This window comes from Microcaecilia unicolor, chromosome 1, assembly GCF_901765095.1.
Source record: "Microcaecilia unicolor chromosome 1, aMicUni1.1, whole genome shotgun sequence".
Classification (NCBI taxonomy): Eukaryota; Metazoa; Chordata; class Amphibia; order Gymnophiona; family Siphonopidae; genus Microcaecilia; species Microcaecilia unicolor.
In genome coordinates this window covers 639,984,728-640,012,518 of record NC_044031.1, presented here as the reverse complement: position 1 = coordinate 640,012,518, position 27,791 = coordinate 639,984,728, and the positions used below count along the sequence as shown (strand labels likewise).

General features: G+C 39.3%; 1 protein-coding gene across 1 annotated transcript; it reads right to left on the bottom strand.

The window, feature by feature from the left end:
- Positions 1 to 16,523: 16,523 nt before the first annotated feature.
- LOC115461025 (olfactory receptor 1009-like) lies at positions 16,524 to 17,450 on the bottom strand. Its single transcript, XM_030190547.1, has one exon. It carries the CDS (start codon positions 17,448 to 17,450, stop codon positions 16,524 to 16,526), a length of 927 nt encoding a protein of 308 aa, XP_030046407.1.
- Between the last annotated feature and the right edge of the window lie 10,341 nt (positions 17,451 to 27,791).

Here is a 27,791-nt window from a genome sequence, read left to right as displayed (position 1 = left end):
ACACCAGAGAGGGGGTGGGTGGTATCTCTGTCACACACACACTCTCTCTCTCACACACACTTGCACATTCACTCTCTCTCTCTCTCACACAGTCACTCTCACATACACTCTCTCAAACATACACACTCCGAGGAAAACCTTGCTAGCGCCCGTTTCATTTGTGTCAGAAACGGGCCTTTTTTACTAGTATATATATATATATATATATATATGAACACATACATGTGTAAATGCCAATTTTCTAGCTACACGTTATTCTATAACATGACACCTAAAAGCAATGGTGGATGTACAGAAGAATGGAGTATGGGTGTGTGCTCAGTTACATGTTTACATTGTAGATACTATAATTTACATGTGTTTTTTTAACAATCTAGACATGAGCATTTACACCAGCTACTTTCCTTTCTAGACTAATCTCTAGTTAGATGCATGTAAATAAAGAAGTGATGCACATAATATTCAGTATTAAGTTATGTGTTTAACTGGGAGCTCTGTCCATACCTCACCCACACCACGTTGCTTACACCCACATATACAGAATAGCGATTTGATGCCCTTCTGGCACTTTTGTGGGTAAATGCTAGTATCCCATCCAGTTAGTCCTATAAGGGACATATTAATGCAGGTGTCTAGTTTATAGACGTGCCTTTCAGGTGCATAGCATTTATTTTCAGCACTAGGCTCATACATTAGACACATAACTGTAGGGAAATAGATATTTTATTTATTTATTTATTTATTTATTTAATATCCCACATTATCCAAAAAGTAAACTTTGGTTCAATGTGGCTTGCAAAAGTATACATATATTGCAAAAATTTCTACAAATTGACGATTACATAGAGAAATATTTTTAAACAGGTAAGCTTTTAAAGTTTTACTGAATGGAAGATATGAGATTATGCTTCTAATGTTTTTTTGCAATAAGATTCCACCATTTGGATCCTAGATAATATCATGATTAAAGTTAGGCGTTTCAGTTTTAGGTTCCTAAATTAAGTCCTCAGCTTTCTTAATCTCTCATAGAGCATCCATTTAAACTCTGTGCCATTCCTGATTTACTTCTTTAAATCAAGGGTCGTGGACTTGATATACCACCTTTCTGAGGTACAACCAAAGCAATTTACATTTAACTTTGAGTAAACCTTGATTCATAAGCTTGATCTCCATTCCTAAATCTTTCAAGCCCTTTTAACTGATATTTCAATTTTTATGTTTATCATCTTTTCTCCTGCAATTCCTCTGCCCTTACACATTCATAATATTTGTAAAGATCATAAAATCTTATTTTATAATCTTTATCTCATATGACAACAGTCCCTCCCAACTCAGCAGACATACTCTAGTCTGTATCATTGCATTGATTTATAACACCTTGCTGAATTGTTTCAGGACTGAATTGTACCTAGGATCATGTATTTAACACACCTTGAAACTGTTAACTCAGTTCAAGAAATAGAAACATTGCACCACATAGCACACAGCAGGTCTCATTGGTTTGTATAATCATTTCAGTCTGATAGAAGTCAATACTGGCTACTTTTCAAAACAGCTACAGTAAGAGCAGTTCTAATTCAGCTGTCATAAAGGATTTGAATATTTTGATTTATTATGACATGTTCTGTGAACATCATTGGATTGTTTCTCTCTGAGAAGTTCCCATCCTACCTGCACAGTATAGTCTCCTGTGATTCCCATATCTGATATCTCACTGTTTAGATCAGGTTAGAAAGTTTATATTTAATGCAGTGTCTTCTGGGACCAAATCCCTGTAGCTGTCTCTCACAAACACACACACACACACAAATTCCTCGTGGAATCAAGGTTAGAAGCATATTAAAGATAATCTGAAATTCATTTACTATATTCATTTAATCTCACTATTTTTTTAAAACGTCAGCTCTGAAAGACTAACCAGTTTTGGATCCCAATGGATTTTGAGATGAAAAGATCACTCCCTTTTCCAAAGTTATGATGAACACTATTACAGTGTGCATTGCATGTTCAGTAATACTAGAAAGCAACAGAGAGGCATAATCGAAAGGGGCGCCCAAGTTTTCCTGAGGACGTCCTCCTAGGACGTCCTGGCGAAGGGGCGGGGAAACCCATATTATCGAAATAAGATGGGCATCCATCTTTCGTTTCGATAATACGGTCGTGGACGCCCAAATCTTGACATTTAGGTAATCCCTAGAGATGGTTGTCCTTAGACTTGCTTGTTTCTAATTTTCGGCAATAATGGAAACTAAAGACGCCCATCTCAGAAACAACCAAATGCAAGCCAGCATTCATAGTGCACTGGTCCCCCTGACATGCCAGGACACCAACCAGGCACCCTAGGGGGCACTGTAGTGGACTTCAGAAAAAGCTGCCAGGTACATAGCTCCCTTACCTTGTCTGCTGACCCCCCCAACCACCCCCCAAACCCATTACCCACAACTGTACACCACTACCATAGCCCTTACTGGTGAAGGGGGCCACCTAGATGTGGGTACAGTGGGTTTCTGGTGGATACAAAGAGTGAATAGACTTGCATGAAGTGGAAAGTGGATGTTCAGAAGTAAAAGACAATAACCATCCTCTGCTACCATATGTTTATAGTGGAGTCTGTTCTTTCATGGCCCCCTCTGACAACCTAGTCTCAGAGAGAGCTGTAATTATGTGGGAATTATTTCTCTGATAAATTTCTACTTACCATAAGAAATATACCATTTGGACAGGTGAGGCAACAGGGTTTCTACCTCCTTATAGGCCAATGATATAAAGGACCAGAACACAGTACTGGATATGAGGAATTCCTGAGGAGGTGCTGATCTAATAAGAAGGCCAGACCACACCTCTGCAACCGGCTAAAGAAAGCACTGGAGCTCACTTCACGGTGGGAAAATGCATTGGCAATCCACATTAAGGTTAACAGTGCCCTGGCCTATAACTGGATCCTTCTAGATTCAGACACCTTTAGTAGCCACAGCAGGCATCAGCCAGCAAGCCACATCCCATTCCTAGAGCTGTTTCTAAACACCTTTGCAAGGAGAGATTCAGAGTTTATCACATTTCCAGAAACTGAGAAACAGCAACATCAAAGAATGACTGAGTTCTATAGGGTGGCCCAGATCTCCTCTGTTCTAGGGGGTAGAGACTGTACAGATGTATCTTCAGACTACCTGAAACCAAAATGGCTATCTACAACGTCATTCCATTTTCTCATCATGAAGGTGGTCTCAGACACTGAATGGCCTTGTGGAAGCTAATCACGTCCCCTCTGAGTAGGCTGTTTTGCTTGATGATGTTTTGAGCTGATGGTGCTATTAATATCCTCTCCCTGCTCTGTAGCACTGATATTCTGCACTGGTTGGTTGTATTGACATCCCCAAGATGAAGTACGATGTCTCTGGGCTGCTCAGATGGTCCTCATCTTCATCGTCCTCCTCTGCAGATGTTGCCTTGCTATATTGGTCTTCAGCTGTGTCTCCTTCAACCTCCTTTCCAGCCTCCTCAGGCAGAGGTACTGGTGTCGATCCCTACAGGCCATGATCCCCAGATGGTGGAGTTGTGGGTGCATGTGGTGACTTTTCATGTCATGAGGGACTGCCTGCCTCCTCATTTCTATCTCCATGAGTGATTTCTTCTGCAGCATCTATTGGAGACAGAGCAGCAGGATATTAGTATAGACAACAACAATGCAGTAGCAGTACAGTGGGACAATGAGGCCAATCCATGCATTTTCAGGCTGTGAAAATATTTATCTGAACAAAGCCATAACATGGTAAAATGAGATTTAACCAGTGATCTGATAATGTATTAGCCAGTACCATGCGTCAGAGGGGAAAAGGAGAATTGTGAATAAACACCAATATGGAGGAGGCAGATATCTACAACCCCTCCATAACAGATCAATAAACTGTAGCTAAAGTGATACTCTGCCCCCTATCTACACAGACAGGTATATCAAGTGCGGGAATATAGGAGCAGGGTAAAACAGTGTTTTGGAGTAAAGGAATGAGGAACACTCCAGTGCACTACTGCACATTTACAAACCTTGATATAGGCAGGGCAGAATGAACCTATGAGAAAGGTAGCCATTAGCATAGGACTCAGCTCCTATGTGTAATTCCCATGGCTGTCAAGACAGATCAGTGCTCAGAAAATAATAAGGTTAAGCAGTCCACAAAATCCAATATGGAGAACAGAAGAGAAGCAGACCATATGAAAAACACAGAGGCCGATTTTTGAAGTGATTTAAGCAGGTAGGAGAGGCTCCTGTTCACTTAAATCGCTTGTCGCCGATATTCAGTGGTACTAAAGTGGATAGTTCCACTGATTATCACCTCTGACTGCTACCATCAAAAATGGGCCAGTAAGGGGTGGTAGGGGGGTGGCATTAGGGAGGAGCCCGGGGTTATGCTGCTGCTGGTAATATTCAGTGCTTGTACCCGCATAGCCAAGCGGCCAAATTTAGGACAGCTCAAAAGCTGTCCTAGCTTAGGCTGGCCTAGCTATGCAGCTCCCTGTACTGAATATCAGCCTGAAACCACATAACTTTTTTTTCAATAAACAAAAAAAAAGCCCCAAGCCCCCCTTCTACCCTCGACAATGGCCTACTTCCTTTCCTCCATCCCCCAACCCGCGACAAGAACACCCCCCCCCCCCCCCCCCGTCAGGCCCACCAGTCATCCAGTGTAGACCTGGTGGTCCATGGTGGTTGTTTTGGACAGGAGCACAGGCCCCTTGCTACTTTCCCTTGTGGCCACTGAAGGAAAATGGCTGCCACGACCTCAGCATCAGCCCAGCTACCATGTCCAATATCTGCATAGGGATTGCACCTGTTTCCTTCCTCAGTGATGTGCTCCTAAAACCCAGCTCATTCCCAAGCCCTTATTTTGGTACCATTGCTACCAGTGTGTCCCTTTTCCCATTCCTCAGCTGCTGCCTACTACTTGACAACTACCCTGGAAGCTGGTATCATTACAGTTTGTAAGCTGCTTCTGGTTGCCCCAATCTAGCAAATTCTGCTCAGTGGCATGGCTGATCTGTGTCCTCACACATAGGTTCTCTCCCAGCCTTTATTTTCCCACGTAGTGTGCTAGGCCTGTGAGTAGTTGAAACATTGTTTTTAACCACCTGCACAATACAGAGACGCCAAGGGTGGCCCATCTCAATGATGCTGATTTACCACCACAATGCTCTAGATTGAAGGTCAAATGAGTGAGATATTTCTCGCAGTCCCCAGCCATGTCTAAAACTAATTTTGTCAGATCATGCACATTCTAAAACCTGACATATTCCAATCAATAAATAGAAAATAAAATTATTTTTTCTATCTTTGTTGCATGGTCTTTTAATTTTCCTTCTCATGTTGGTCCTAGTCTCTAGTTTCTGCTATCCTCTGTCTTCCCTTAACTGTCATATACTAATTTCGAGCAGACCAACACTCTGATGAACCAAGCATTTTTGTTAAAATAAGACCCAACGTGGCTATGTTTCGCCCAAAGGCTGAGTCAGGGGTAATACTGAAGATAACTCAATTAAAATCATAAAAAATAAATAACATGGAACATAAATACATCAGTTCCAAATCACAAATCAAAATAAAAATAGCAGCATAAGAACAGAACAGCTAGTGAACAAAAAAAGGTCATGCAACATAAAAACATATAAAGGATATTAAACTAACATTATGGTGTTGATATGAGCACTCCATAATTAGTGCATCAAGTGCCTATAACCAATGTGTAGAAATCAGTGCAGGCAAAGCAGTATGAAAGTGTAGTGGTAAGTGCTATCCCCCCTCCCCGCATGGCCACACGGTAAGAGCAGTCTTACATGGCTACTTACAGCCTTTTTTACTCGATGCATTAAAAATGGCCACCGCAGGTGGCAAAAATGGCACCCACCGCCAGCTCAGGGCCCTTTTTACCACAGCTTGATGAGGAATCTTTGCCCATGGCTCCTATAATCCAACACTTCACACTACGAACAAGGAAAACCTTTCTTCCCAAGATATATCTTCCGCACCCTGGTACAGTCAATGGTAATAAGTCACCTGGACTACTGTAATGCACTATACGCCGGCTGCAGACAAACTATCAAAAAACTACAAAACAGCCCAGAATACTGCCGCTAGACTCATATTTGGAAAACCTAAATATGAAAGTGCAAAACCCCTAAGAGAGAAGCTTCATTGGCTCCCACTCAAAGAATGCATTGCGTTCAAGATTTGCACGATTGTACACAAAATCATTCACGCAGACGCCCCAATCTACATGCTAAACCTTGTGGACTTGCCTCCCAGAAACGCTGTAAGATCATCCCGCAAATTTCTCAATCTGCACTTCCCCAGCTGTACAGGACTAGAATACAAGCTGATACACGCCACCACCTTCTCCTACTTGAACACGCAGCTGTGGAACGCTCTGCCTACAGACCTGAGAGCTACTGACGAAATAACTAACTTCCGCAAATCTCTGAAGACACATCTCTTCCAAAAGGCCTACAAAGAAAACACGTGGAGGGGCATAATCGAATGCTAACGCCCATCTCCATGGGCGTCTATGTCCGAAAACGGGTACGTGAAGAAGCGGGACAGACTTTTGTTTCGAAAATACGGTTTGAACAGGCCAAATGCCCATGGATTTGGTGCTTTCTGAGCTGGGCGTTTTTTTTATTTTTTTTTTTGCGATAATGGAAAATAAAAATGCCCAGCTCAGAAACGTCCTAATCCAAGCCATTTGGTCGTGGGAGGGACAAATGTACAATACTGCCATAGCTCTTAGGGGTGAAGGGGGCAACTACATGTGGGTACAGTGGGTTTTAGAGGCCTCCCATTTACCACCACAAGTGGTACAGGTGGGGGGGGGATGGGCCTGGGTCTGCCTGCCTGAAGTGCACTGCAGTACCCACTAAAAGTGCTCCAGGGACAGGACTTGTTGCTGCTGTAGAACCTTGGCACAGCAGTTGACACCTGAAGACTAATCTCGCTGAAAACGTCCTTTATTTGAATAAGCACCTTTACTCACAGTTAACTGCAGATCACAGGTTGTGCCCCACTGGCAACGAGTCTCGCTGGTACTGAGATTAGCAGTAGGTCCGAGCTGGCAGCATGGTGTACAATGCCCTCTTTCAGCAACATTCAAGGTAAGAACTAAGTGCTGTAACGTGGCTAACACAAGAAAGAGATCTAAAACTGGCTTACAAAAATGGCCACTACCTCATGGACTACGGAAACACAACAGGGCACACTCTGACCCAGTAAGTAGAGGGAAAAGCATGATGGGAGTACAGCCTACCAACTACCAACATCGTGAGCATTTAACACAAGCTACTGGAATCACGGAGCCCAATACCCTACACCCACCACAATGCATTACTGATGTAACTCTGCAGTCAGCATAACAGAAAAGGTGTCACACTCACCCGAGAGCCACATCAGAACCAGGGAAAGGCTGTCAGAGAATAGAACACATTCTGCTGTCATTGAGGTGGGTACGGAATTTGAGGCTGGCATACAGGCTAGGAAAAAAAGTTTGTAAAGTGGGTTTCTTTTGGTGGGAGGGGGTTAGTGACCACTGGGGAGTCAGGGAAGGTGATCCCCGATTCCCTCCAGTGGTCATCTGGTCAGTTGGGGCACTTTTTTGGGACTTGTTCGTGAAAAAAAAGGGTCCAAAAAAAGTGACCCAAAATCGCGATAAAAACGTCTTTTTTTCGATTATCACCTAAAGACGCCCATCTCTGCTCGGCCGATGACCACGCCCCAATCTCGCCTTCACCACGCCTCCGACACGCCCTCATCAACTTTATTCGTTCCCGCGACAGAGTGCAGTTGAAGACGCCCAAAATCGGCTTTCGATTATACCGATTTGGGCACCCGCGAGAGAAATACGTCCATCTCCCGATTTGGGTCGGAATATAGGCGTTTTTCTCTTTCGATTATAAGGTGGATAGCCTACAAAACTACCTCAACAATCCACACAGTTATTACAGTTCACCTCTATCCTACCTAACACTTTCCGTCTATCTTCCCTTACCTAACCTTCAAACATCAATAATTGTACCTGTTATCATGAAATGATTCTGTAGATCTTCCCTTACCTAATCTTCAAACATTAAGCACTGTACCTGTTATCATTAAATGATTATGTCATAACCATACTCTGTAAGCCACATTGAGCCTGCAAATAGGTGGGAAAATGTGGGATACAAATGCAATAAATAAATAAATAAATAAAATAATAAATAAATGATTCACACTGGTGTTGGTCACAGAAGCAGTGATTGCCAGGACCATCGGTTCAATGAGATGTGCCCCTAGATGCTGGTAACTGCAAGACTTTGGACAAATCAAATACCCCTGTTGCAACAAAACACTACCTCCAACTACCCCATACACCCCAAATCTAACCTCCATAAATTGAGCAAAGGTTAGGAAGGCAGGGATATTTTGCTCAGCTATGTTGGACTGCTGTTGTTTTAACAGTCTGGATAATACATGGAAATGTATTCTTTAAGAGACCAGAGAGAGTAATAACTTGACAAATGGTTTCCATTTGAAAATGTGCTTGAAAGTCTATGGTATAAACAGTACCGTAGCGAGGGTGCCGCTGCGTCCCCCCCCCCCCCCCCCCGGGGCAGGGCACAGCGCCCCCCCCCTCCAGAGCGCCCCCCCAAAACGCACCCTACCTTTCAGCGGGGGGCAGGCGGGAGAGCCGATCCGCCCCCAGTGCACGTCCCTGGGAGCTGCGTCGGCTCTGCTGCTTCCCTGCTTTCTCTGCCCCGGAACAGGAAGTAACCTGTTCCGGGGCAGAAACGGAACAGGAAGTAACCTGTTCTGGGGCAGAAAGAGCAGGGAACCAGCCAGCCGACACCCCCCCCCCCCCCCAGCGCGTGCACCCGGGGCGGACCGCCCCACCGCCTCCCCCCTTCCTACGCCACTGGGTATAAAACAGGAAAAAGAAGAAAAGCAGCAGGAAATACAGCTGTTTCAAACAATGTTATTAAGAATGTGGGTTTAAAACGGTAGTTTGCAATAGCTTATGTGTCCAGCCCTTCTTAACTGTTGTTCATGAGGGCAATTACAAAAATTATAACAAGTCAGAAAATATATACATCCACCTAAAAGACAAATAAAACAAAACAAAAAGATCAATAGTAAATTATTCTTGTAAAAGCTAACATTCATTATTTGGAGTGATTTTGTGTTTCCATCCTGGTTAGTCAACAGTCATATTTTTATTTTAAACCTTACTTTTATCAATGCCTTTTATCTTTGGGTTAAACATCTTACCATTAGTGAATTGGTAGAATTTATACGGTAATATGAAATTTGTCATTTTTCTATTTTTATTTGCATTTCTTTCCCCACGTATATTGGATGTCTGATCTTTTTGTTTTATTTTTGTTTTGTTTTGTATTTTATCTAGAATTTTAACATACAAATCAAGTCTCAAAAAATATAACTTGAATACAGATTCAGAAAACAAATAAGAAAATTGGAAAATGTTCATCAAAAGATACATATAATACCCTTATTCAACACACAATATAAAGGGGTTATAGAATCAGAAAAATTAAGAGTATCAGCTTCAACAAAAAGTGCCAGAGCTTGTTAACCCATGGGAGGTTCTTCAGGACTAACAATGACTCTAGCATCTTCCTTAGCCAGACTGAATTCAGTCCGGGGCCCTTTTACAAAGGCATGCCACAAATTAGCCTGCAGTAGTGTGGGCGCGTATATTGGACGCACGCTGGACCATTTCTCCATTGTGTCTGAAAAAAAGGGGGGGTTGGGGGCTGGGAAATGGACATGTGGCAAAGTGAAAACCAGCACAGGTCTATTTACAACCTGAGACTTAATGTCACCCATTGACTTAGCAGTAAGTGCTCACGCGTTACCCACCTGATAACCATCCAGCGCGAGCCAACTACTGATTATTGCCGGAAATGACCCTGTGGTAGAAAATAAAAATTATTTTCTGCCATGTGTTTTTGTGCATGCCAAACTCAGAATTACCTACAGGTGTATGTGCTAGCCAGGCGGTAATGCCAATTTGACGCACACTGCACACGCGTAAGCCCTTACACACCTTTGTAAAAGGTCCCCTCAGTTACTTCAGCTCAAAGAACAGAACTTTTTTTTACCAAGAAATTAAATATAACAGGAAACTTCAAAATAAAAGTGGAACTAAGAGCCAGAACCCTTGATTTAAAAAAACAAGAAGTCCCTCCTACATATCTGTGACTCTTGGAAAATAACAAGAAACATATGTTTTGTAGAATTTAAGAACTGCTCATCTTCAGTCATCTAGACATAGCGCCTTTTTCTTTCTTTCACCCTATGGTTGGAACAATCTCCTTCTTCATAGCAACCTGTGTTTTTGAAATTTTAAAACTGACCTAAAGATATGGCTTTTCTAACAGGCTTTTGCAGTAACAAACTGATAAGAGCCACCAGCCAACCCATTTCCCTCCAGCATTTATCTCTCATTCCTCTTTGTCCTTTCCTTAGTTCTTTTTAATCTCTTTGTGTGATAATATTACTTTCCTATTTTAATTGGAATTCCTTTCCTTTTCTGAATTTTGTATTATTTACACAACTCTGCTCTGCTTAGTCATAGTGATATAGCAAGTAACAATAAACTATAAACTAACTACAAATGTCAGAATTAAGAACACAAAATAAAATCTCTATCATATTCCAGTACAAAAGTTACAAGGAGGGTTGTTCTATCTGTAATAACCTCCAGGGAATTAAAAAAAAGCTGACAAATTCATTTCATTCAAAGTGGTGATCACTCTGCCAATCAGATTTATATTGTATCTGGGTTGTGGGAGAGCCAGCCTCTGTTCCAGGCTCAGCCAAGCCCGGTCCACACTGAGGTTGGCCAAATCATTCAGCTTTCCTCCTGAAGCAGGCATCAATATTGCAACATGTCTAGAAACAGCTCCTGGAATGGTGGGCTGGACCAAACGTCTAGAGGCTATAGGGATTGGCAGGTGGGTCTGTGAAGCTCCTTTTGCTTTCCCACATCATAACAAGCAAGGGAAGGCAGACAATATTGACTCTGCCAATACACTCATGAGCTGATTTATTCATGCATCTGTTCTTGACAACATCTTGACCCCTCCTGCCTTTTTGTTTTGTTTTGTTGGACTTTTAGATGAATGCATATGTTGACTAAATTGTTTTAATTTTTCTAATTGTCCTCCTGCAAATATTTGCATTCCAAAAGGTGTTGAGCTAATGGACAAATGTTAAGAGTGCCTGGACAAAAATGCAATTTGGAACCAGCTTTTTGTACTTATGTTCTTAATAATATTGGTTGATCCAACTTGTTTTCCTTCTGCTTGATGCTTGTCTTGCAGTTGGATATTGTCTTTTGTTTGTGATATAGAACTGCAAGTGAATGTTAAATTCATGAATTGCTCCTATGAGATCTAGTTCATGGTGAGTTACATTCAGGTATAATAGATATTTCTCTGCTCCTTGGGGCTTACATACCTAAATTACTAAAACAACGGAGGAAGAACAATTTGCCTAAGGTTGCATCTACTCGTATTTGCTTATCTATATTTGTTTTTTCACTATTTTATTTTATGTGTGCTGCTATGTTTTCTTATATTGAAAATTTTTTAAATGCAATGTACTGTGCTATATGTGGAACTTTACTTTACGTAGGTCACTTTGATGTCTTTGGCCTTAGGTGATCAATCAAAATAAATGTGACCCTTGAACCCTTGTATCAACAGGATTTGAACACACGTGGGAAAATATTTAAACCGAGTGGTCAGTGTTTCTTTACAATATTGATCGTGTTTTTAAATAGTCCACTTATATTGAGAGCTGCTATGTGTACTGAACCTTTGTAGACAGCACTGACTGTTAAGGCTATAAGAATAGTGGAGATACTCAACTGCTATCTCTTTAGGTAAGTGGTTTAATTTAGGACAGCCTTGTTGCTGGCCTAAGTTAAACCTTAGCTATATAGATAGTGGCATGAGTTACACCCCTATCCATATAGTTAAGAATAATATCCACACTCCATACTCAAGGAATCCTGGCAGTATACAGGCTAAGAGCACCTAGGTTAATAGAGCAAGAAGACACCTACTGTATATGGCCCTATTTGATAAAGACACATGGGTATCTATCTATCTTTATAAAATAAAAGCACAAATTCAGCAGCTTTGGTGCCTACATTGAAGCTGCAAACATTTAGGCTGTTCAAGAGCAGGAATAAAATTCCAAATAAAAAGTAGGCAATTACACACATCATTAGCATATTTTATCATCATTGTGCCTATTTCACAACTCTGCAAGTGCTCTGTCCAGACCAAACCCCTGGTAACACCTACAGTAAAAATGCACCTCACCTAATTGTATAAAAAAATGTTACACACATATATTACCACATATGTGCTAAGATAACAGTATACAATTACCCCAATAATGCTGGGACAGTATCTAAGAACTGTCAGTGACAGTATCCATACGGGGTCAGATTCTATATATGGCGACTAAAATCTAGGTGCATCTGATTCACACACCTAGTGATATTCTATAAGCTGCATGATTTAGGCACAGCCATTTATACCAGTGAAAAGCTGGTATAAATGACTGCGCCTAAATCTAGGCTCACTCCCCCAAATTCTATAACCAGAGTGTAGATGTGATTGATGGCCCCAACATGCCCACAATCCTCAAATGACCATGTCCCCTTTTTTGTTGTACATGCGGGAATTTACACACACCGCTTTTTAGAATATGCCTAAAAAGAAATGCGTGGGCATTCCAATTATGCCTAATTAGTGTTACTAATTGGTCATTATTGGTCAATTTTAAAGACTAATTGGCTTGTTGCTTAATTTAGTAGCATGCATAAACTTGCTGTACATACAAATTTATACACACTGCTCTGCCATATATAGAATCTATATAGAATCTGGGGGATAATGCTGCTGAAAATTCACAGGTAAGGGTTTATACCCATGGATTCTATATATGGTGCCCAAATTTGGGCATGGGTATGAGATCTACAGTAAACTAATTAGTTAGCAAACCGTTAACAACCAATTATTGGGGTTAATTGGCACTAATTTGGATTAACGCGCAGATCTGCCTATAAGTTATTCTATAACACTGCATGCCTAAAGTGTCTCACTTGCAACCCAATAGGGGGTGTGGCCAAGGGAGGGGCATAGGCAGATCAGGGGCATTCCAAACATTTAGGTGCATTGTTATAGAGTATTGGGATTACACTTCCAACTTGTGCAGAAGGATTTATACCAGGTTTCAGTAGGAATAAGTCCTCACATCCAAAGTTGGGTGTGGGAATCTTCACTAAGTGCTATTCTATAATGTGTTTAATACAGATTTTTACGGGCTCAACATTTGAGCACCATTTACTAAATCTGGCCCTTAGCACCTACTGGTAAAATTTAAACCTATTTGAATATCTAGCCCTGACTTTCCAAGTTTCAGTTTAATGCTCTTACCAGTAATCTACTCTTGCAAGCAGGTTCTATCTCCCCTAAATCTCCCATTATTACTTTTTGGGAGATGCTTTTCACATCATTCTTCAGATTGTAGACCATTGGTATTCTATTCTCTATCAGTAGCGTGGGCTGTAACTGATTAAAAAATATCTAGTATAGCCACATATTAGTGTAAGATGAAATAGAACACTACAGTATCTTCCACTACTGAGCAACTGGATGAAATGTTACAAAGGGGTTCTATGACCATTTCAAGCATCAGTAGTGGCGGATGACAATTGATCCTCTTTGTCAGAACTGGGGAGGGAGCTTTCCAATAATTTTAAACAGTCACATTGGAAAAATATTTAAATCATATAACATTTGATGCAAAGTTTTTAAGATTGAAAGTATGACACCCCGATATAATAGCCCATACAAAAAAAAAACAGACAAAAAACCCCCAACAAAACAGACTAAAACCAAAACAGACCATGACAAAAAAAACCCACAACAAAACAGATTTATGATTCTCACGAGATACCAAGTGTGGATAGTGAAGTCAAGCCGTAGGCAGGTGCCAGGACTTTCACGTGACAAGCCGTAGACTTTCTCAGTAATTTATGGCTCCCCCACTTCTTTGTACCCTTCAGATTCGTACCATTCAAAAATAAATCTATTTCATCAGGCCCTTTTGTCAGGGACTTTTATGTCGGGAACTTTTTTTGTCTGGTTTCTTTTGTCTGGTTTCTTTTGACCGGTTTCTTTTGACCGGGTGCCTGAAAGTATACATAAACACTCACTCCCCACCACCACCACCCACTCCATATTCTGAACTATTTAACCAGTCAGAAACAATCGCTGACTGGTTAAACAACATTTTTTAAGGCCAACCATGAATGTTTAGCAAGACATAACCATTTATCTCTCCCTGAATATTCAGTTTGTCTACCACAAAACTGGCAATGCCACATGATTTATTCATCAAGGCATGGATATACAGCGCTTAACTGGATAAGTTTAGTGCTTAAGCCTGACTGCATAAATAGCAGTTCTATCTTTAACTACTAACAACTTAACCAATCAACTCTGAATATCGTCTTAAGCAGTTAATTTATTAGCAACCAAAAAAAACCCTGCATATTCAATGCCGGCAGTCGGATATGTCCCGGTATTGAATATCCAGGTTTAATGTGATCAGTGGACGCTGCCCACCACTGGCTCAATTTCAGGCCCCTAGATTCTACATATGGTGCTCAAGTTTATTTATTTATTTATTTATTTATTTATTGCATTTGTATCCCGCATTTCCCACATATTTGCAGGCTCATTGTGGCTTACATTGCTCCGCCATGGTATCACCATGACTGAATTAACACATACAATTAGTAATTACATAAGAAACATGGGAAATATAGTATATAAAGTAACATGTATAGAGAAAACATTAATAGAATAACAGATGAGACGGTGCTTTACTAACGTTCAAATGATGGATCATTATGGTATGTTCTGTTAAAGAAGTGGGTCTTCAAGGATTTCCAAAAGTTGATTAGGTCATGTATTTTTTTCATAGCAGTTGGCAGTGCATTCCATAGCTGCATGCCTATATAAGAAAAACTGGATGCATGTGTCAGTTTATATTTTAGTCCTTTGCAGCTTGGGAAGTGAAGATTTAGGAATGTGCGAGATGATTTTTTGGAGTTCCTGTGTGGTAGATCTATGAGGTCTGACATATAGACTGGAGCATCTCCATGAATGATTTTGTGAATCAAGGTACAGATCTTGAACATAATGCATTCCTTGATTGGGAGCCAGTGCAGTTTCTCTCTAAGGGGTGTGGCACTTTCATATTTTGCTTTACCAAATATGAGTCTGGCTGCAGTATTCTGGGAAGTCTGAAGTCTTTTGATAACTTGATCTTTACAGCCAGCGTATAGAGCATTGCAATAGTCTAAGTGACTCAACTCCATTGGCTGCACCAGGCTGCGAAATATATCTCTTGGGAATAAAGGTTTTACTCTCTTTTGAGTTTCCACATTGAATGGAACATTTTCTTTGTGGTATTCTTCACATGACTTTCCCAATGTAAGATTACGGTCAATTGTAACTCCAAGAATTTTCAGGCTTTCCGATACGGGAAGGGTGAGGTTTGGTGTGGTTATAGAAGTGTATTTATTTGGGTTGAATTGTGATGAGAGGATGAGAGCTTGTGTTTTTTTCAGCATTAAGTTTTAGTTGGAATGCATCCGCCCATGAGTTCATGATTTGGAGACTGTGGTTGATGTCATTAGTAATTTCATTTAAATCATTTTTGAATGGGATGTAGTTGTGCTCACACTTTGAGGAAGGAGCTGATAACTAGTAATAATTGGGGGCTAACAACCAATTGTTGCACTCAATTTTCCTCCAATTAGGATTTGCATTTGCAACTTACTAAGCAGTATTCTATAAAGATCTGCCTGCAAATCTTATAGCATGCAACCAGAAAGGTAGCATGGCTATGGGAGGGGCATGGTTGGGTGAGGGGTGTTCACTAAACATACGTGCAGTATTATAGAATTCAGGGAATCCACACCTAACTTATGTGCCAGGATTTACACTAAGTTTTACAACCAAAGCTGGGCAAGGATCTCTGCACAACTGAAAGCACTATTATAGGGTAGCGTTCAGCTCCAGGTTTTGTTTTTTGTTTGTGTTTTCTTTTCCCTGCCTAAATTTGACCACCATTTACTAAATCTATAACAGTCCATAGAGTCCATTGAGATGGATTTGGAGGAAGCCACTGATTGCCCTGGGAATCTTGCTGTTCTTTATGATTCTGAAATCTTGCTACTCTTTGGGATTCTACATGGAATCTTGCTACTACCTGGGTTTCTGCCAGGTACTTGTGACCTGAATTGGCTACGGCTGGAAGAAGGATACTGGACTAGATGGGCCATTGGTTTCACCCAATAGGCTATTCTTATCTTCTTATGTTCTTATTCTAGTTCTAAATATTTTAGGTTCTATCTCTACAACCTAATATTGGGTCTTACTGTATTGGCCCACCATTACCTTCTAAAGACATGTATTGCTTTATTAAAAGATTCTTTCACCTCCTTGTTCCTCAAGCTGTAGATTATAGGGTTTAACATGGGAATCACCACTGCGTAAAACACTCCAGCTAATTTGTCATGGTTGGAATAACTGGACTTGGGTCGCAAATACATGAAAAGAATTGTCCCAAAAAGTATTAGCACAGCAGTTAAGTGAGAGACACATGTATTGAAGGCTTTCAATTTTCCAGCGGTGGAGTGAATCCTCATGATGGTGGAGAGAATATAAGAGTAAGAAACTATGATAGTCACAAAAGAGACTGAACCATTTAATGTGACAATGATGAAAAGCAAAAGCTCATTAACAGAAGTATCGGAGCAGGAGAGTTTTATCACTGGTGGTACATCACAGTAGAAATGATTGATTAGATTGGGTCCACAGAAGGTTAAGCGAAATGCCATGTTTGTATGTATCAGTGAATTAATAAATCCACCCATGTATGCCCCAGCTACTAACTGGATACAGAATCTTTTGTTCATATTAACCGCATAGAGCAATGGGCTGCATATTGCCATGTAACGATCATATGCCATAACCCCCAACATTAAACACTCTAAATTTGCATAGGCAGCATAAAAGTACATTTGTATTGCACACCCAATGAATGAAATAGATTTTTGTTCTGCAAGGATATTTTCCAGAGTTTTAGGAGCAATGACTGAGGAATAACAAATATCTATAAAGGATAAGTGACAGAGAAAAAAATACATAGGTGTGTGAAGCTGAGAGTTAATATAAATGAGTATAATAATGCAAATGTTGCCTAGAAGGGTGATGATATAAACCAGAAGAAGCATGAAGAAGAGTAGAATTTGCAGCACTGGATCATTGGTGAATCCCAAGAAAATGAATTCAGTCACGGTTCCATTTATCCACTCCATCGCGCTACTCTATGTCATGTAGAATAACAAGAGATTTTTTAAAAACCTGTTTGCAAAATAATTTCCAAATTACTTTATGGCTGATTTTCATAGCTTTACATGCTATTGGGACTGGTTCTGTGAGTCTATCTTATAAAGTATACGTTGCCTTTGTAAAACAGGCTTAAAATAGGCAACTATTTGGAGTTCTTACATAGCCATCCTCTTATAAAATTAGGCCTATAACATCTACAAGAATAAATAATGAGAATCGTCAAGAGAATTACAAGAAAATGACTTTTTCACTAGCCTTTTGTTAGACACATGAAACTAATTCAGCAGAGTTTGTGGAAATCAAAATAGTGGCAGAATTTCAAGTATGTGTGGGACAGTCATAAACTTCCAGATTGTATATAGTGCACCTAGAGATCTGTGTTGAAATCAGCTTGGATTCTATAACAATGCATGTAACTTAACATGCTAATGAGAGCTGATAACAGCACTTAACATGCAATTGTGAGCACTAATTGGCACTGATTAGAATTTATTCACCCAACATTCTAAGCATATTCCGTAACAAAGTGCACAGAACTTCTAATGTGCGCAGGCAAAGAGAGCTGTGGTTATGGGTGGGGGAAATGGGCTTTTTATTGGCATTCTGAAATTTTCATGCATAGTTATAGAATATGGCCCTGTGTGCCTAAATCTATATACGCAGGGATTTATGCCAAGTTTTTGTTGGTATAAATGGATACGTGCCTTGATATATCAACTAAATGTATTTTATTTATTGCACCTAAATCTAGGCACCGATTATAGAATACGCGTGAGTCAGCACAGATTTCAGCACTGATTTTTTAGGCACCATATGTAGATTTCTCCCAAAAGGGTTGATATTGAAACCACTGCTGAGTAGCCAAAATCATAGGCAAAGGGAGACCAAGTCTCCCCATCCCCGAACATGACCTGCTGCTTTCCAGGTCAAAACAAAAGTCAAAGAAGAAAGAAACTTCCACAAATGGAAAAAAACACAGATAAGTCAGAAAGTGGAGTCAATCAACCTAGATGGGACCTAGATGATTCATTATTGTCCTTTTTAATCAGCAACTGTAAATGAAGGAGAACCCAACACATCTGTACTGTAAATGGAGAACCTGACACAGCCGCACTGTAAATAAAAGAGAACTGGACACAGCCATTCTGAGAGGTGTTAAGCAAGAATTGTGAACGTGAATGCTTGTCGTAAGGGAAAAAGAAAGAGAAACCAAGCATGATGTGCTGCTTGAGACATTCATACCTTTCTAATGATATTAAAAAGAGTATATCGAAACATTGGTATATACTTGAAAAACACAATTGTTTTAAAAAATAAGAAGCCACAATAATAGTCCCACCTATCAAAAAATCTCTAGCTCAATCTGCAAGTTGACATAAAAAAAAAAAGGAAGACAAAAGCCTCAAAGAACTCCAAGGCAATCCTGACCTGTAGAGCTATAACAAACAAAACTGATCTGCTCATCATCATTGGCAAAAAAAAAAACCTTCCTTAGGACAAAATAACAAACTACATATGTCCACTTGAATATTGTCCACTCTCACCCATATAAACTTCAAAGGTGAAAATAAACAAATGCACTTATCTTATGCTTAAGGTTTGTTAGATAAGTCAGCTTCTCAACTTCCCCCAGACCTATTTTGTCCTACATAAGTACATAAGTATTGCCACAATGGGACAGACCAAAGATCCATCAAGCCCAGCATCCTGTTTCCAACAGTGGCCAATCCAGGTCACAAATACCTGGTAAGATCCAGAAAAAGTTCAATACATTTTATGCTGCTTATCCCAGAAATAAGCAGTGGATTTTCCCCAAGTCAATTTAATAATGGTCTATGGATTTTTCCTTTAGGAAGCCGTTCAGACCTTTTTTAATCCCTGCTAAGTTAACCGCCTTTACCACATTCTCTGACAACAAATTCCAGAGTTTAATTACATGTTGAGTGTAACCTAAGGAATGTTATGATGATGAGCAGATCAGTTTTGATTGTTCTAGCTCTATAAGTCAGGATTGACTTGGAGCTCTTTGAGGCTTTTACCTTCTTTATTTTTTTTTGGATGTCAACTTGCAGACTGAGCTAGAGATTTTTTTGATAGGTGGGACTATTTTTGTGGATTGTGATATATTTGTTGCCACCCCCATTATTATTATTATTTAAATAAAAAGCCAGTTTATGTACCAACATTAATATCCTCAGACACACAACCTCAGGTTTTCTCCACCAGCGGCCATTGTATAGTCATTGCACATACTACCTTTATTGGTCCTCAAAGTAAGAAGTGTTTCAAATTGCAACATACCACTAAATGCAACACAATAGAAGTGCACGTTATCTTGTGCCCCTGTAACCTACTATATGTAGGTAAAACCAAGCGTATGGTAAAGACTCGGATTATAGAGCATAAAACTAGTATCAACAGACAACACATGAATGCTCCATTAGTACATTTGACCTGGTATCTGATTTGGGATTTTTTGTATTGAAACGTATTCATCCTAGGTTGAGAGGAAGGGATATTGATCAGCTATTATTTCAGAATGAGTAGTGTCATTTTTTTATTTAAATAGTGTTTAATCTCTTGGTTTGAATTAAGAAATTGAATACGGTCACTTTTTATAATATTTGTTTAAGGTTCTTTGCCTGTTCTGTATGTATTCTCAGTTAATCACTTTTAATATAGTTTTATTTTAATTGGTAAATTTTAAGATGTTTCATTTTTGTTTTTATTATGTTATGTTTATGTCCCTTTTTTGGAATAAATTGCTTTTAGATTTATAGAGGGTTACTATATTTGACAAAGTGCCTTTTTTTCATTTATTCTTATTTAGCAAAAATACGTATGATTCTCCTTAAACATGCGTGGGATAAACATAAAGGAATCCTTAGAGGAGATTGGATAGCAACGCCAGTAATTGGAGAGTAAAACCAATGCTGGGCGGACTTCTACGGTCTGCATTCTGATCGTGACTGAATAGATATGGATGGGCTGGAGTGTAAATTTTAAGGGGCTTCGTCGTTAGCTTCATTCAGAACTTTTAGTACAGGAACAGTGCTGGGCAGACTTTTACGGTCTGTGCCCTGAGAAAGGCAGGGACAAATCAAACTCGGTTATAAAGTATCACATACCATGTAAAACGAGTTTATCTTGTTGGACCCACTGGATGGACCGTTCAGGTCTTTATCTGCTGTCATTTACTATGTTGCTATGTTATGCCTATTATTGTATATAGAAGTTTTTTGTAGCAAATAATTTTTTTTACTGTATATGTATTACGCCATGCTGTTTGAATTTTTAGCAGATTCTGTTAAGCACTGTTTGTAAATGGAATGCTTCATTTGCTTTTGGTGATTGTTTTAATTGAAGCGCTAGTCTACGAGTATTTGAAGTAAGATTCTTTTCACAGGAAGGTTTTTAAAAGCTCTTTCATTATCAGAGCACAGCTTGAGTACATTATTTGGTTTGATCGACGCACTTTGGTCCTCTTTATCACAATGGTTGCTGGCAATTACTATATGATGTTAGATTGAGAGTAACTACCCATTTCTATGAAGTTTTTATAAATACTCTTTGACTTACACATATATTGTTCAGTAATAGCAAATATGTATTTCACTATATTGAGCACATTTAATTGTGTGTATATATATATATATATATATATATATATATATATATATATATATATATATATATATATATATATATATATATATATATATATATATAATGTTCGTAATATTGCTGACATTTGTATTACATTAAATTGCTAAGTTGATTGATTCAGAAGCTGAGTAATGTCTTTTCAATGGCACAAACATTAACTAGCATTCTCCGTCTGACTTGCTATTTTTTTCTGTTTTGTTATAAGAGCGTCTTTACTCACTATGCTGTATTGACATTGATTCCAAAGGATTAAGAGAACATAGAACCAGCTACTAATTCATTTATCTTTTAATATTATATAAGGTATGCCCATCTTTTTACTTCTTTGATTTAAAATGATGGATTGATGACTTTTTAAATACTTGATTATAATTTAGGAGAACGTCTATATGGAAGAATATATTTATTTTTATACTATTTGATAATATTCCTTTAGTGCAGTATTTATATAATTCTAAATTATACAGCAATTTTAATGTCCAATAATCTTTTGGTGTTTTATTATTTGTTTAAAAGATACAGTGATACAGTGTCCAATTACATAATACAGTTAGGGTGGCTCATTATGTATTTATATGTTTTGTTTTGTTTTTAGACATTTTGTTACCACTCATGCAGGCATTTACACCAAAACACGGCTGTGTCGGGTTTTCCTTCATTTACAGTTGATGATTAAGAAGGACAATAAAGAATCAACTGGTTCCCAACTATGTTAATTGACTCCACTTTCTGACATCTGCTGCTTCCCAGGACCAGCAGCTGTTTAAAAAAAGGGAAGAAAGAAAAAAAGAAAAAAGAAATGAAGAAACAAAAAAGACAAAAGGCACTTCTATGTGTGCTCCTGCTAGCTCTGCTGGTCCTCCCCCCTCCCCCCTCCATTTTGTATACTCTGATAACAGAGCTGATATTGTGATGTCATAATGCCTAATTCCACCAGTGGCTAAAAGCCAACATCATCATCAATGATGTCACAATGACTTGATTGTTCTATACTTAGAGAAGGGGAAGACATGCTGTTTACTGTTAACTCCAGTTATTAGTAAAACTAAGTCTCTAGTTCTCTCTGCATAAAATGGTGCTAAAATAGGTATCCCACATTGATAACTTCCCCAATTAATTAAAGAAAAAAAGAAATGTCTCTAGAAATAGAAATCACTGCTATATGTAATAAAAGTGAGCCAAATATAGCAGAACAATCAAGCCATTATGACATCACTGATGAGGTTGGCTCTTAGGCATGGGTGAAATGGGAGAGTGGGGATGGGACTTGATATACTGCCTTTCTGTGGGTTTTGCAACTACATTGAAAGCGGTTTACATATTATATACAGGTATTTAGTTGTACCTGGGGCATTGGAGGGTTAAGTGACTTGCCCTAGTCAAAAGGAGCTACATTGGAAATCAAACCCAGTTCCCCAGGATCAAAGTAACCACAAGGTCACTCCTCCATACATTATGACATCACAACATCAGCTCTGGTTACCAGAGACTGAAACACTTCACACTAAGGGAGAGGTTATCAAGGTGGACTACAGTTATTTTACTGTTAACCCCAGTTATTTGTAACTCAGCCTCATTACATAAAATGGGACCTATAATAAAATAGCACCAGTTAGCGGTAAAATATGAAATTTTATCAGTAACCCACATTGATATCTTCCCCATTAGGTGATATGTTTATTATTGGACAAAGCATATTTTAACTAGATTTCAGAAGCCAAAACTGCCTTCTTCTACTCAGAACAGTATATCACTAAAGCTATCAATTTGATCCAATAAAATGATATCACTTTATTTTCTATTTTGGCTATTTAAATCATAAAAAGACTATATTTATATGTTGTATGTTATGAAAATGAGGATGGTTCAGGGTAGATTAAGGGCTATGTTAGAAATTACCAGTTTGGGAGTGAAATTTAGCTGCTGAATAGATAATTTTTGCATTTATGTAAAAATGCATAAATAACAGGAATAACTTGGATTTTTAACAGAACCATTTTTATGCCTTGTGCCACTGTAAATCCACCCCGCCTTAAAAGACAGTTTATCTGTTTAAAGTTGTGCAGTCTGTTCACTGTTGACTCTTTACTTCTAAAGGAGTAATTCTTCAAAGGAGATGCCAACATTTAAGTCCTAAAAAATGCACATAAATGCCTATGCAAATACATGTGTAAATGCACACAAATGCCTAGAATCCCAGTGCATACATCTGTATCTATGCACATAAATGCGTAAATACATATAAATGCCTAGAATTACAATGCACACATGTGCATCTGTGAACATAGAAGCATAAATGCATATAAATGCCTTTAATCCTGGTATATGCATGTGTATCTATGAACATACATGCACAAATTCATAGAAATACCTAGAATCCCAGTATATACATGTGTATATGTGCACATACATGCATAAATGCCTAGAATCCCAGTATTCACATATGTATCTGCAGATATATATGCATAAATGCACATAAATGCCCGGAATCCCTGCACATACATGTATATATGTGCACATACACTTGTAATATATATACAGTATATATATGTCTATCTGTGCACATAGTTGTGTAAATACCAATTTTCTAGCTACACGCTATTCTATAACATGACACCTAAAAGCAATGGTGGATGTACAGAAGAATGGAGTATGGGTGTGTGCTCAGTTACATGTTTACATTGTAGATACTATAATTTACATGTGTTTTTTTAACAATCTAGACATGAGCATTTACACCAGCTACTTTCTTTTCTAGACTAATCTCTAGTTAGATGCATGTAAATAAAGAAGGGATGCACATAATCTTTAGTATTTTGTAAATTATGTGTTTAAGTGGGAGCTCCATCCATACCTCACCCACAGTACATTGCTTACACCCACATATACAGAATAGCGATTTGATGCCCTTCTGGCACTTTTGTGGGTAAATGCTAGTATTCCATCCAGTTACTATAAGGAGCACATTAATGCAGGTGTCTAGTTTTCACATGTGCTCTTCAGGTGTGTAGCACTTATTTTCAGCACTAGGCTCATACATTAGACACATAACTGTAGGGAAATCAATATTTTACTTACTTACTTATTTATTTATTTATTTCTCTATTTATTTATTTAATATCCCACATTATCCAAAAAGTAAACTTTGGTTCAATGTGGCTTGCAATAAAACAGTGAGCGTATCAGTATACATATATTGCAATAATTCTACAAATTGACGATTACATAGAGAAATATTTTTAAACAGGTAAGCTTTTAAAGTTTTACACAATGGAAGATATGAGATTATGCTTCTAATTGTTTTTGCAATAAGATTCCACCATTTGGATCCTAGATAATATCATGATTAAAGTTAGGCGTTTCAGTTTTAGGTTCCTAAATTAAGTCCTCAGCTTTCTTAATCTCTCATAGAGCATCCATTTAAACTCTGTGCCAGTCCTGATTTACTTCTTTAAATCAAGGGTCATGGACTTGAATACCACCTTTCTGAGGTACAACCAAAGCAATTTATATTTAACTTTGAGTAAGCCATGATTCGTAAGCTTGATCTCCATGCCTAAAAGCTTTCAAGCTCTTTTAACTGATATTTTGATTTTTATGTTTATCATCTTTTCTCCTGCAATTCCTCTGCCCTGACATATTCATAATATTTGTAAAGATCATAAAATCTTATTTTATAATCTTCATCTCATATGACAACAGTCCCTCCCAACTCAGCAGACATACTCTAGTCTGTATCATTGCATTGATTTATAACACCTTGCTGAATTGTTTCAGGACTGAATTGTACCTAGGATCATGTATTTAACACACCTTGAAACTGTTAACTCAGTTCAAGAAATAGAAACATTGCACCACATAGCACACAGCAGGTCTCATTGGTTTGTATAATCATTTCAGTCTGATAGAAGTCAATACTGGCTACTTTTCAAAACAGCTACAGTAAGAGCAGTTCTAATTCAGCTGTCATAAAAGTGCAAAACCCCTAAGAAAAAAACTACACTGGCTCCCACTTAAAGAACGTACCACGATTATTCATAAAATCATCTACGGAGATGCCCCGACCTACATGATGGACCTCGTGGACCTGCCACCAAGAAATGCTAAACGATCTTCCCGCACCTTTCTGAACCTACACTTCCCCAGCTGCAAAGGATTAAAATACAAACTAACACACGCAACCAGCTTTTCTTACATGAGTACGCAGATGTGGAATGCACTACCAACTCACTTAAAAACGATAAACGAACAAGGCCTACCACGAGAACCCATAATTAACTATAACACAACACCTAAACACCTTCTATTCAGATTGTCTTACTCTATAACTCCTTGACCAGATCCTCTTGCTCTCTCTAATTTCTTTGTAACACCAATTGTACTATTGACCCTGTTATGACAATGCCATAACAGATCTTTGTAAGCCACATTCAGCCTGCAAATAGGTGGGAAAATGTGGGATACAAGTGCAATAAATAAATAAATAAATAAATAAATAAATAAATAAAGGATTTGAATATTTTGATTTATTATGACATGTTCTGTGAACATCATTGGATTGTTTCTCTCTGAGAAGTACCCATCCTACCTGCACAGTATAGTCTCCTGTGATTCCCATATCTGATATCTCACTGTTTGGATCAAATTGGAAGGTTTATATTTAATGCAGTGTCTTCTGGGACCAAATCCCTGTAGCTGTCTCTCACAAACACACACACACACACAAATTCCTCATGGTATCAAGGATAGAAACATATTAAAGATAATCTGAAATTCATTTACTATATTCATTTAATCTCATTATTATTTTTTAAATGTCAGCTCTGAAAGACTAACCAGTTTTGTATCCGAGTGGATTTTGAGATAAATAGATCACTCCCTTTTCCAAAGTTATGATGAACACTATTACAGAGTGCATTGCATGTTCAGTAATACTAGAAATCAACATAGAGGGGCATAATCAAAAGGGGCGCCCAAGTTTTCCTGAGGACATCCTCGCAGGATGTCCTGGCCTAGGGGTAGGGAAACCCGTATTATCAAAACAAGATGGGCGTCCATCTTTTGTTTCGATAATACGGTCGGGGATGCCCAAATCTTGACATTTAGGTCGTCCCTAGAGATGGTCGTCCATAGACTTGGTTGTTTCTGATTTTCGGCAATAATGGAAACTAAGGACGCCCATCTCAGATATGACCAAATGCAAGCCCTTTGGTCATGGGAGGAGCCAGCATGGTCCCCCTGACATGCCAGGACACCAACCAGGCACCCTAGGGGGCACTGCAGTGGACTTCAGAAAAAGCTCCCAGGTACATAGCTCCCTTACTTGTGTGCTGAGCCCCCAAAACCCACTACCCACAACTGTACACCACTACCATAGCCCTTACAGGTGAAGGGGGCCACCTAGATGTGGGTACAGTGGGTTTCTGGTGGGTTTTGGAGGGCTCACATTTACCACCACAAGTGTAACAGGTAGGGGGGGAATGGGTCTGGATCCGCCTCCCTGAAGTGCATTGCACCCACTAAAACTGCTCCAGGGACCTGCATACTGCTGCGATGGACCTGAGTATGACATTTGAGGCTGGCATAGAGGCTGGCACAAAATATTTTTAAAGTTCTTTTTTGAGGGTGAGAGGGGGTTAGTGACCACTGGGGGCGTAAAGGGAGATCATCCCCCCGATTCCCTCCGGTAGTCATCTGGTCAGTTCGGGCACCTTTTTGTGCCTTGGCCGTAAGAAAAGTTGGACTAGGTAAAGACGTCCAAATGCTCATCAAGGACGCCCTTTTTTTTTCATTATGGGTCAAGGATTCCCATGTGTTAGGCACACCCAAGTCCTGCCTTCGCTATGCCGTCCCCACGATGGAAAGCAGTTGGGGAAGCCCAAAATCGGCTTTCGATTATGCCAATTTGGGTGACCCTGTGAGAAGGATGCCCATCTTGTGATTTGTGTTGAAAGATGGGCGTCCTTCTCTTTCGAAAATAAGCCTGATATTTTCCTTGGAAATTGAGAGAAATATTTTAAGAATGACATGCAAATCAGAACTGAGACCTCCAGGTCGGCAGGTGTCAATCATCTGTTAACCCCTAAGCCTGTTCTAAAGCATACCCAGGAATGGATGTTTATAATTGTCTAAAATATCAATGGGGTTGGCATGAAAACGTAAACGTGTACCCCTTTGCCATAGAGTGTGTATGTGTGTGTTGTGTGTGTGTGTGTGTGTGTGTGTGTGTGTGTCTCTACATCCTTTCCTCACACTGAGTGTGTCCTTCTACTGCTGTGTGTGTGTTGTCTGCCAATGATCCTCCTGCCATTCATACACCCTGCTTGTCTGTGTTCAGATCAGCCACTGTATTCCTGTGTCATTGTTTGTGGTGGTTACCGCCAGAAATTGGTAGTGGATGCTAATGGTAGAAACTGCTGAAAGACTTCTACTCTATCCAAAACTATAAATGCAAATGAGGTGGCTCATAGGGTGCAGAGGAGGAGGAGAGTGCACAGGCCAAGGATATAAAAGACCAGAACACAGTACTGGGTATGAGGAATTCCTGAGGAGGTGTTGATCTAATAAGAAGGCCAGACCACACCTCCGCAACCGGCTAAAGAAAGCACTGGAGCTCACTTCACGGTGGGAAAATGCATTGG

Coding starts and splice junctions, on each gene's coding strand:
- LOC115461025 (XM_030190547.1), bottom strand. CDS start 17,450: ATGGAGTGGATAAATGGAACCGTGACTGAATTCATTTTCTTGGGATTC.